Source organism: Carcharhinus amblyrhynchos, chromosome 25, assembly GCF_965287045.1.
Source record: "Carcharhinus amblyrhynchos chromosome 25, sCarAmb.v2.hapA, whole genome shotgun sequence".
NCBI lineage: Eukaryota > Metazoa > Chordata > Chondrichthyes > Carcharhiniformes > Carcharhinidae > Carcharhinus > Carcharhinus amblyrhynchos.
The window spans coordinates 5,493,732-5,506,054 of record NC_137348.1 but is presented as its reverse complement, the minus strand read 5'-3'; the positions used below and the strand labels follow the sequence as shown (position 1 = coordinate 5,506,054).

Here is a 12,323-nt window from a genome sequence, read left to right as displayed (position 1 = left end):
AGCTCGATGAGCCGAATGATCTCCTTCTGCACTGTAGGGACGCTACGATTCTATGAAATAATTTATTGAAATATGTTTTTTTATAAATTCCAGGTTACAGCACTGAGCACTCCCGGTCCTCTAGCCTTTCAGACCTAACTCACCGGCGTAACACATCCAGTAGCAGCAGTGCCTCTGGAGGTCTCAGCATAACCGTCGAGAGTGCAGAAGGGGAGAAGGAACACAAAGTGGAGAAGCCACCACGGCCCCCGAGGCCAGCACTGCCGCCTGACAGACCATCCAGGTACACAGCTGTTCTGTTTAAAAGAGGTAGTTCCCTATCTCTGGATAGTGCACATCCTGATAGCAGGACCCATAGAAGGTGAGACCACGGAACGTTGTGTGTACAGTTTGATGTGAAGGGTGTTATTGTTACCAGTTTGTGATTATTTTTCGTGTCTTTGCATTTTTCAGACTCCACACTGTCCTCTATCTGAGATCTGTCTGTTCCAAATCACAAAGTGTTTGTCTGTAGTACAACTGTTTTAAAAATAAATCTGTAGATAATGCATTCTTTGTCCCAATGAAGGTTTTCTACTTTGCCAATATGCATCTTCACACCCTGCAGCCTCTGACTGGAAAGATTTAAGAGCAATTTTCCTAGCAGATGAAATGGGATGGATATTTTACAAATCCAAACCTTGGGTTTTAAAGATATTCTACTCTCAATTCAAAGTTGTTTTATTTGAATCATTTGTTATTCAAATCAGAATTGTGCTTTTCAGTTTAATTATGTATATCTCACTTCTTTTCAAACACAAAAGCTGTTTGAATTAACAGGATACAAGTAGCTGATATAGGAGCAGAATTAGACCATTCGGCCCATTGAGTCTATTCTGCCATTCAGTCGTGGCTGATATGCTCCTCATCCTCATTTTCCTGCCTTCTCCCTGTAAATCTTCAACCCATTACCAATTAAAAATCTGCCTAACTCTTCAAATTTACTGACTGTGCCAGCATCCACCGCACTTTGGGTAGCGAATTCCACAGATTCACAACCCTTTGGGAGAAAACTAATTTCTCCTCAACTCTGTTTTAAATTTGCTATCCCTTATCCTAAGACTGTGACCTCTCATCCCAGAATACCCCACGAGAGGAAGCATCCGCTCCATGTCTACTTTATCCGTACCTTTTATCATCTTGTGTACTCTAATTTGAGCCCCCTCATTCTTTTACATTCCAGAGAATATAGGTCCAATTGAGTGCCTTTTAGTTTTAATTTGGACTGTTTGTCTTGGCATATCCAATCTGATCACCACGTTAAGGTGCTTTGAAGGTATAAATACAGAAAATAGGAGCAGGAGTAGGCCATTTAGCCCTTCAAGCCTGCTCCACCATTCAACATGATCATGACTCCATCTCAGTGCTGTATTCTAGCAGTCTCCCCATATTTGCTGATGCCTTTAGAGTCTAGGAATCTATCCATTTCCTCCTTGTATATCTTAAACGATTTTGGCCTTCACAGCTTCCTGTGGCAGAGAATTTCACAGGTTCACTACCTTCTGAGTGAAGTTGTTCCTCACCTCAGTCCTAAATGGTCTACCCTGTATCCTGAGACTGTGACCCCTTGTTTTAGATCCACTTCACCACCCGCACCCACTCTAAATCACCCCCCAAGCCAACCAGCTAGAGGAAACATTATCCCTGCATCCAATCTGTCCAGTTCTGTCAGAATTTTATACGTTTTGATGGATCCCCTCTTTTTTTTTTCCCCTTAATTCCAATGAATGCAGGCCCAATTGATCCAATCTCTCCTCATACAGCTATCCTGCTATCCCGAGGGATCCGTCTGGTATCGACTCATGCCCAAATTAGACAGTGCGGGATGAAGAGGCAACCTGCCCTCTCACCTGCACCAGCCCGAATCCAACCCAGGTTGCTTTAATCAAATTCATACAACATACTGGAAAAACTCAGCAGACTTGGCAGCCTCTGTGGAGAGAGAAACAAGTCAACATTTCACATCTTCCAGCAGAAAATGGACCATATTGGACTTGAAGTGTTAACTCTGTTTCTCTCTCTGTTGATGCTGCCTGATCTGCTAAGCTTTTCCAGCATTCTGTGCTTTTATTTTTGATTTCCAGCATCCGCAATATTTTGCTTTAGCCAGACTCCCTCCCCCCTTGCTGGCAGCAATGGTTCTGTATGGGTTGAGTGTGAAAATCTCAATCTGTATCCTATTGGGTGGCCATCTGTGCTCTGAGACTGAACTAATCTATTACTGATTGGTGTTAGATATGTAGCACCCCTCACAGAGCCGAGATTTAGGGTGGCATGGTGGTCAGCACTGCTGCCTCACAGTGCCAAGGACCTGGGTTCGATTCCCAGCTCGGGTGACTGTGTGTGGGTTTCCTCCAGGTGCTCCGGTTTCCTTCCACACTGCAAAAATGTGCATGTTAGGTTCATTGACCATGCTAAATTGCCCCTTAATATCAGAAGGTTAGCAGGATAAATACGTGGGGTTATGCGGGTAGGGCCTGGTTGGGACTATTGTCAGTGTGGCTTGATGGGCCAAATGGCGTCCTTCTGCACTGTGCAGAGTCTTTGATTCTAATTGGTACTGAAGGAATCTGGGTAGAGTAGAAAGTACACAAATCTTTGTCTCATCTTGCAAATATATTTAACTATGTAAAAAAATGGGCACAAAATTTAGAAATATCAAACCTGTAGTGCTCCTGAAAGCGTAGAAGTGAAGATAAAGCTACTTCAGCAGTTCATTAACTGATCTGTGACCTTGGTGTATTCTGTGTTTGAGCCACAAAAGCTTTGCACAACTAAAACAGTACTCTGTAAATTCCTATCTGATTCAGGATCATTAGAAGCAGCTTTAGCTGTCCTCATGGCCTGGTGAGCAAGTGGACAGCGTGGTAAAGTTAAAGTTTATTTATTAGTCACAAGTAGGCTTACATTAACATTGCAGTGAAGTTACTGTGAAAATCCCCTAGTCGTCACGCTCCGGCGCCAGTTTGGGTACACAGAATTTAGAATGGCCAGTGCATCTAACCAGCACATCTTTCAGACTGTGGGAGGAAACTGGAGCGCTTGGAGGAAACCCACGCAGACATGGGGAGAATGTGCTGACTCTGCACAGACAGTGACCCAAGCTGGGAATCAAATCTGAGTCCTTGGTGCTGTGAGGCAGCAGTGCTGATCACTGAGGTACTAGACTGGATAATTCAGGGAGGAACTGAGTTTATTTCTGTACTGTGCGGATTTAGTTGATCCTTTTGTATGGCGCGTCTTTTGCGACACTCTGCCCAGGGGAGGGAATTTAGCCAAGAATCAAGCTCCTGGTGCAGTGGCTTCCACTGGAAAAGGTACATTGTTATTGTGGGGTGGGGAAGTGAGTGGATCGATTGTGCTGCTTCACGGGATGAAATGTCTTATAGCTACCCGCATGATTTTAATAGCAACTTGGGAAAGGCTAGTCTAAGTTGACATTCCACAAGGGAATTGGACAATCAGCTGTTTGCCAACTTGTGAATATCAGGGTCCCTGTGCACTGGCTGTTGTTTTCATTGTGAAGTGCATAGTTCTGTCATCTTTAACAGATTCTCCGTCCCTTAGGCGGAAGAAGGAGACTGTGGAGAGTCAGCCCACGTGGGTTGATGACACAAGGATCGATGCAGATGACATTGTGGAAAAAATCGTACAGAGTCAAGATTTCACAGATGTCAATAATGCTGAAGGTAAGCCCTCCTAATTCAGGGGAGTGGAGTGGGCTGGGGTCGGGGTGAAGGTAAGTTCTCCTAGTTCAGGGGCAGGGGATCTGATTCTCAGGGCACCATCAATCATCTGTTACTTGGGGGAAACAGGCATAGTGCTATTGTCACTGGACTAGTGATCCAGAGACCTGGGGCAATTCTCTGCAGACCCGAGTTTGAATCCCACCACGGCAGATGGTGGAATTTGAATTCAATAAAAAATATCTGGAATTAAGAATTTACTGATGACCATGAAACCATTATTGATGGTCATAAAGACCCATCTGGTTCACAAATGACCTGTAGGGAAGGCAATCTGCTGTCCTTACCTGGTCTGGCCTACATGTGACTCCAGACTCTCAGCAATCAAATCGATCAATCAAACCCACAGATCCAATCAATGTGGTTGACTCTTAAATGTCCTCGGGGATGGGCAATACGTGCTGGCCCAGCCAGCGACGCCCATGTCCCATGAACCAACAAATAAAAAAAACTCATTCAAGTGCCCGTTCTCTAGTGGCCATTGGGATTATTAAAGGTCAATGTGCCCAAACTGGGAGCTGCCTCTTGTCAAACTGTTGCTTATTTTGCTGGTGTATTGTGAGGTTGGTGTGACGTCTAAGTTCATAAAAGGCAAAATCTCCATCGATGTCTAGCAGTGTGACTAATGTTGCTGCAGAGAATCTGGCTGTGGCTCAGCACTTACCACGTGCCGCGGTTACTCATGGGGAACAGCAGAATAGTGTGTGGTCTGTGATGAAACAACTGTGGAAAAATGTTGTCAAATCCTAATGTTAGCTGGGCCACACAAGAATTATGGAAATTACTGCACTCTGCTCTTCACATCTATACCTTCAGTTTAATCTTACCAAATCATAGAATTCCTCCAGTGCAGAAGGAGGACATTTGACCCATCAAGTCAGCACCAACCACAATCTGACCCAGGCCCTATTCTCGTAACTCCAATATCGACCCTGCCTATCCCCTGACACTAGAGTCAATTTAGCATGGTCAATGCACCTAACCCACGCACCTTTGGACTGTGGGAGGAAACCGGACCACCCGGAGGATATCCTTGCAGACTCCACGTGCAATGACCTGAGGCTGGGAATTTAACCGGGGCACTGTGAGGGAGCAGTGCTAATCACTGTGCTACTATGCCGCCCCTGTTCCCTCTCTGCTTCCTTTTTGAGTATTTATCCAGTTGCTTTTAAATCAATTTTCAGTCTGGGCCTGAACCACTTGGCAAAGCTGAAAAGACCTTTGTGTTGTAAACCAGAGTGTGCAGACTTTAATTAGCAAAAGAAGTAGAGACAAGATGAGAATTCTTTTACACTGAGTTATGATTTGGAGTGTGCTACCTGAAAGTGTATTGGAAACAGATTCTGTACAAACTTTCAAAAGGAAGTTGGATAAATACATGGTAAGGCCAAATATTTGTTGCACAATGGCATGGGATTGGAACCAATCAAATAGATCTTTCAAAGAACCCAGGATGCTGGTACAGTGGTTAGTGTTGCTGTCTCACAGCGCCAAGGACCCGGATTTGGTTCCCGGCCTTGGGTCACTATCTGCATGGAGTTTGCACATGCTCCCCATGTCTGCATGGGTTTCCTCCGGGTGCTCTGGTTTCATAGAACCCTACAATGCAGAAAGAGGCACTTCAGCCCATCAAGTCTGCACCGAACACAATCCCACCCAGGCCCTACCCCCATATCCCTACGTATTATACCCACTAATCCCTGTAACCTACACATCCCTGGATACTAAGGGGCAATTTCTTAGCATGGCCAATCAACCTAACCCACACATCTTTGGACTGTGGGAGGAAACCGGAGTACCCGGAGGAAACCCACACGGACATGAGGAGAATGTGCAAACTCCACACAGACAATGACCTGAGCTGGGAATTGAACCCAGGACCCTGGAGCTGTGAAGTAGCAGTGCTAACCACTGTGCTACCGTGCCGCCCACAGTCCAAAGATGTGCAGGTTAGGTGGATTGGTCATGCAAAATTGCCCCTTAGTGTTAGGGGTACTAACAAGGTAAATACATGGGGTTACAGGGATTGTTGTCACTGCAGATTCAATGCGTCGAATGCTTCCTTCTGCACTATAAGGATTCTATGAGCTAGCACAGCCATGATGGGCCGCATTGCCAACGCCTCCACCATATTATCCAATAACTCGCCTTTCTGGAAAGGGAGATGTGTTTCTGAGCAGTGCTGTGGCCACTCCTACCTGCAAATGGTAGATTGGCGAGGGGTGTAGCAGGCCTTTCTCCCTATTTATTGGTCCCTCATCAGCTGATGCAGGCCCAGTGTGATAGAAAGGTCCTTCAGAGACTCGGTGAAAAATGGTGCTACTGAGCAACTCTTCATGCAAGACATTGAAGATCCCCAACCACAGGACATTCTGTGCCCTTGTTACTTTTAGAGCTTCCTCCAAATGACTCAAAATGGTACACTGGTCCATCAGCTGAAGGAGGGTGGTTGGTAGTAAGTAGCAGGAGGTTTCCTTGCCCACTCGCAGGCTGAGACTATTCTCCTACCTTATCCTGGCTTCTTGGGGAGGAGTGTAATATTTTCCGCTCGGCAGTCGCTTGTCACAACTCCCAAGACTTTTGGAAAATTCTGCTTGGTGTTTCTCTTTCCCACACTCCTTCAGTATTCTGGGATTCAAGCCTGTGGTTTGTGTATGGAATCTAAATTGACAGAGTTCCTTATGACATAAACAGCCAAAGATTGTGAATGTTTCCATTCTTTTTATGGGTGTAAAACCTAAATATTTGTTGGTAGTCCTGCCCAATTGTTGTGTAAGGAGTGAGTGTTGCAATGGAGTTGAGATGGGTTACCCAGTAGCTTACCTTTTTAATGTTGTACTTGTGCCTTGTTGGATGGACAACGTTAACCCTTATTCGCATGACCTGCTCTTTATACTATATTAGTCAGGGTAGATTTCAGACAATTTTGTGGTTCCTATCTAAAGGACTTTGTTTAACTCTAAAGAGCCCTTTACCCCTTTCAAAAAAAAACATGTTGCTTAGAGGCAATGCAGTGAAGACTTAGTTGGTCCACTGGGATGAGAGGCTGAGTAAATTGGGTCGATATTTGCTGGAGTTGAGAAGAATGAGAGGAGATCTCATCGAAACGTTCAAAAGAAGCACCCGGAGGAAACCCACGCAGACACGGAGAAGGTGCAGACTCCACACCAACAGTCACCCAAGCCAGGAATCAAAGCCAGGTCCCAGGCACTGTGAAGCAGCAGTGCTAACCACTGTGCTCAGCAAATGCTGTCAAACAGTAACAAACAGGCCATGTATCCCCTTGTTGCTTGTAAGAAGAGGCACAGTGGTTAGCATTTCCCTCGAATCCTCTGCCGTTGCTACATTATCGTCAATCATAGAATCCCTACAATGCAGGAGGCCGTTCAGCCCAATGTGTGCACCGACCACAATCCCAACCATGCTTTATCCCCATAACCCTACATATTTACCTGCAAATCCACTGACACTAAGGGATGCGTAAGTTAGAAAGGTTAGTGGGGTAAATATGTAGGGTGACAGGGATAGAGCCTGGGTGGGATTGTTGTCAGTGCGGACTTGATGGGCCAAATGGCCTCCTACACTGTAGGGTTTCTATGATCCTATGAGCATGCCACCTTTTACCTGGGGAACAGCAGTTGTTGCACAATGTAATGAGAGACATGTTGAGGTAGGAGCTGGAGCGTAGGAGCCTCTCTGGGGCATAGGAGGTTGAGGGGTGATCTTATAGAGGTCTATAAAATAATGAGGGGCACAGATCAGCTAGATAGTCAATATCTTTTCCCAAAGCTAGGGACATCTAAAACAAGAGGGCATAGGTTTAAAGTGAGAGGGGAGAGATACAAAAGTGTCCAGAGGGGCAATTTTTTCTGAGGGTGGTGAATGTCTGGAACAAGCTGCCAGAGGCAGTAATAGAGGCAGGTACAATTGTCTTTTAAAAAGCATTTAGATAGCTACATGGGTATAGAGGGATATGGGCCAAATGTGGGCAATTGGGACTCACTTGGTTAAAAAAAAAGAAAGGGTAGCATGGACAAGTTGGGCTGAAGGGCCTGTTTCCATGCTGTAAACCTCTATGACTCCCAGCGTTATTTGAATGCAAGTCTTTGAATCAATGCTGTCAAAATGAGAGCTGTCGCCAAGGGCATGGTTTCTGGATGTGGAGATGCTGGCATTGGACTGGGGTAAACACAGTAAGAAGTCTCACAACACCAGGTTAAAGTCCAATAAACTTGTTGGACTTTAATCTGGTGTTGTTAGACTTCTTACATGGTTTCTGGAGCCAGGAAAGAGTCTTTTTTCCTTTTGCAGTTTGCTAATGCTGTGTCCTCTTCTTTTTCAGACAGTAATTTAAGGCTGTTTGTGAGCAGAGATGGAACAACAGCACTCAGTGGCATTCAGCTGGGAAACAGGTGCGTTTATCTCATTTATCCTAGATGCCCAGACTATTTTAGTGTGGGATTTTCTTGTAAATTAACCTTTGATGCTTAACCTTTTCAAGAAAAGAACGCTTCTGAAGTTCCTCCCCGAAGTCGAGCCCTTTCCACTTGTCTGTCTTTGCACTGAGGAATGCTTCAGAGTAATATCTTTGTCCCTTTAAGTGTTTTAATGCAACTTAACGATATCGGTACCATGCAGTCCTCTGATCGAGGGGTTCTGTTTAGCAGGGCCTCCACACCACCTGAGGGAAGTGTTCCCGCTGTGCCAGCTGTACTAAAATTGTAAATAAATTCCTTATAAAAGCATCGATGGTTTTAAACAGAAGGAATTCTTCTCCCGCTCCAAGATCAACTAGTTGTCTGATAATACTCCGTGAAATGTTTTGGGATTTTTTTCACTGTTTGGAACTAAATACCATTTTTTCAAAAAGTCATTGTTGATTCAACAAACTCAATCTCCTACAGCAATGCCGAATTTTATATTTTTTTAATGGGATGTGGGCGTCACTACTTGGGCCCATCCCTAACCGCCCTCCATTTCAGAGGGCATTTGAGAACATTGCTGTGGCTCTGGGGTCATGTGTAGGCCGGATCGGGTAAGGACAGTAGATTTCCTTCCCCGAACCAGATGGGTTTTTACGCCAATCAACAATGGTTTCACAGTCATCCATAGACTTTTAATTCCAGATTTTTATTGAATTCAAATTTCACCATCTGCCGTGGTGGGATTCGAACCCAGGTCCCCAGAGCATTACCCTGGGTCTCTGGATTGCTAATCCAGTGATAATTCCACAGTGCCACTGCCCCATTAATCCAAAAATGTGCAGGTTAGGTTGATTGACCATGCTAAATTGCTCCTTAGTGTTCCAAGATGTATAGGTTAGGGGGATTAGTGGGTAAATACATGGGGTTATGGGGGTTAACCTGGGTGCAGATGATGGATCGAATGGCCTCCTTCTGCACTGTAGGGATTCTGCGATTTAATAGGTTTGTTTCTTTTCCTGTCCAGCCTGAGGAATATGGCATTTTGTGCCCTCCAACCTAAAACATAACTCTCATTAGCTGTGCAGCGGTAGCAGAAAATACTTTATATTGCACAATGTCCGGAAGACGTTGAGATAAAGATTGAGAATAGCTTTGCTACAGTTGTTTTCTGTTTTCGTGTCAGCTGCGCAGCCCTGGAAACGATTCTGGAAACCTAATCAAACAGATTTTCTCTCCATTGTGCTGTATTCAAATATGGATTTGTAATTCTTATGCTAAAGGTGTCATGAGTTTCCTCCAGGTGCTCCGGTTTCCTCCCACAGTCTGAAAGACGTACTGGTTAGGGTGCATTGGCCGTGCTAAGTTCTCCCTCGGTGTACCCGAACAGGCGCCAGAGTGTGGTCGCTAGGGGATTTTCACAGTAACTTCATTGCAGTGTTAATGTGAGTCTATTTATGACAATAATAACAAAAAAGTGTGAGTAACAAACATTGTTCCTTTCTCCACAGGGTGTCTGCAGGTGTCTTTGAACCTGTTGTTATTGAGAGCCGTTGAGGAGCTTCTGAGCCACTCTGCCACCTACTTAACCACTTTCCATTTGAGCTCCTTGCCTACTGCACATCTAGTCTTATCCATCAAGTCATGCTGCCCACCAGCCCAGCTGGACTGAAGGAGGAGGGTGGCCATTTCTATCCAACAATCCCAGGAAGTGGCCGATGTTGATTCTGACCACATTGGAGTAAACTGAATGGGACGCAGGTCCCAAAAAAGGATGTCCATTCCGACCGTTCTCAAAATCTTCTCAACCAGTACAGATATCGGAAATTAAGTCGAGGAATCATTTTCCTGCGACTTTGAAATGTTTCAGAAAGCCTTTCAAAACACGACGCTTAAACACCAAAACTATCTGGCAGTGAGCCTGTTTAAAAAGGTGACGGTTTTTCCTCGCGATGTTGCCGTGGCAGCGTTATTCAATGCTAAACCTTTCTCCCAACTCCCTGCCCATTTACCCACCAGGGCTAAAAACTGTACGTCACTCTGAATCCTCGACTGTTGCACCAAAAGGAAATGTATTTTTAAAAGCTTTTAACAATTTTATTCTGTTCAGCCCCGTACACTTAAGCTGCCATGTGTGCGCGCGGAGATCAGTTTGTTCTACAAAATTGGTCGTCACCTCTTTGATTGTTAGGAGAATCACACCAGTTTGTTTCATTTGATTTTAAAAATTTCAATAGCATAATTGCCATTTGGAAAAGGACAGGTCGTTATGATTTAACAACAAGATGGTCCGATTCCAGATCAAATAGTGATGAAGCTAATTCCAATCCAATGAATCAACTATGACGCCATCAGCAGACACATCAAATACGGTGATGTCTTGCACAGAGTATTGGTGTACCTGTGGACTGTTGGATTTCTCCTGAAATGAAGTAATAGGATGATTTTTTTTTTGTCTATTCGTGACATTATTCATGTTTTTTTTTGGACGCTTCCTACACAAGTCAGGGACTCGACAGTTCTGATGCACATAAATGTTCCTTTATTGATGCATGTTATGGAGCACTTTTCTTTACAGGCAGGGAGCAGATTCACTCAACTTCATTTTTTTTTTGAAAAATCACTTTTGCAAATCTGCGCTTCAGCAGAAAAAAAATCTAGCGTGTGTTTTACCCTGTACTATCCAAACACTTAAAAAGACTGGCTCAAGAAAAATATTGAAGTGAAGTGGCGTGCTGTTTGTAATAACAGTAACCTAGTCAGAAACTTTTCTGAAGAAAAGTCCATTTTGTGTGCTCCACTAGCACAGACCAGTGAAGCGCCACTTGAAACAGGCATTGGATAGCTATTAGTAACCTTTGAATTGTTACCTAGCTGTTCAGAACATGGGTGGGCAAGTCCTACCTTTGCAAAAGTTCTGATGTTTTCCTTACAGCTGAATTATAATCCAAGTGCAGGCAGCTGATTCTAAAACTGGAACCTGTCTCAACATCCATTTGGTGAGTGGCCTTTAGTACTGGCCTTTCCTGCTTTCAGACAAGGTTCCTGTAAACCTTCAGGGTTGAAAAATGTGTTTCTTTTTCCAGAACTGATTCTGGGACAGTGGGGCGGAATTTACTGTCCCCTTGGTCTGAGGGATGTGTTAAAGAAGTGCCACAGATATCTGCTGCACGGCGTAAACAGCTGACTGTTTCTCTGAATGATTCAGTGCTGTGCCAACACTCAATCCTTGCCCATTGAAATATCCAGTGGTGAGAATTGAGCACTTGTATAATGCAGCACTCTGTGCTGGCCCGTGAGGGCATATCCTGATGGTCCACATCTTGGACTTTCCAGTGCTGAGCCCAAATGTTGTGAGCAGCATCTGCCACCTCTGATGGGACAAATGACTCCAAGAAGCTGTAGCTCTTTAATGATGTCATTTTTCTGTTCCTGTCAGAATGTCCTGGCATTGGTAAGCTATGCACTTTGAAGACTTGTACATTTCCTACACTATTCTTGTCGTCTTGCTTAATGCATGCCACCTGTGAATATTGTGGCTCAGTTTGACGTAATGTGAACGGTTAACTTGTCCACTATCTGTATCTGTGGTATATGAAGGCCTAGAATACAAAGGCTGTGATGAATCTTATCTCCTGACTTTTGTACTGTTTTAATAACTGTTCTGTGACAGCTCGTGTAAGGGAAACTCTTGCTTTAAGTTATTTTTTTTCAATGCAGAGCCAATACTAACACTTCACCTGCTGGGGCATGAATTCAGACTGGTTCACAAAGGACTAAGCACACCTCCTGCAAGTTCCTGCAAATTGTTTGAGAAATCTTGCTGGGCATTTGTTCAGCTGCAGAACTGAAGTGTAGCCTGCTTGAAGGAATAAAAGGAATCCCATTTGTTGGGTGGAAATGGAAGGTTTGCCCTTTTCAACAATAGTGAATTTTGTACTCATCCACTTACCAGCACTGGGAGGTGGAGACCCAGTTTCTACGCGAGGCCCACTTTCCTATTTTAGTGTAAGGACACTGTGCGTCGTGCCAGCCTGCCAGAGCAGGTGTCTATCTAAAACGCAGAGTAACATCAAAGTACAATGAAGTGGGATGCTTTCTCCATTGTTTTGCAGTG

General features: G+C 44.5%; 1 protein-coding gene across 2 annotated transcripts in view; it reads left to right on the top strand.

Moving 5' to 3' along the window:
- LOC145358089 (early estrogen-induced gene 1 protein-like) overlaps positions 1 to 10,817 on the top strand; it is a 119,710-nt gene extending 108,893 nt beyond the window's left edge. Inside the window, exons 8-11 of one of the 2 annotated variants that reach the window (XM_080211763.1) lie at positions 94 to 283; positions 3,607 to 3,728; positions 8,128 to 8,197; positions 9,718 to 10,817. In XM_080211763.1, coding sequence (XP_080067889.1) covers positions 94 to 283; positions 3,607 to 3,728; positions 8,128 to 8,197; positions 9,718 to 9,763 — 428 coding nt within the window. In that variant the 3' untranslated portion in view covers positions 9,764 to 10,817. Of the gene's footprint in view, positions 1 to 93; positions 362 to 3,606; positions 3,729 to 8,127; positions 8,198 to 9,717 lie in introns of both variants that reach the window. The other variant, XM_080211762.1, reaches the window with a different exon arrangement.
- Positions 10,818 to 12,323: the final 1,506 nt, after the last annotated feature.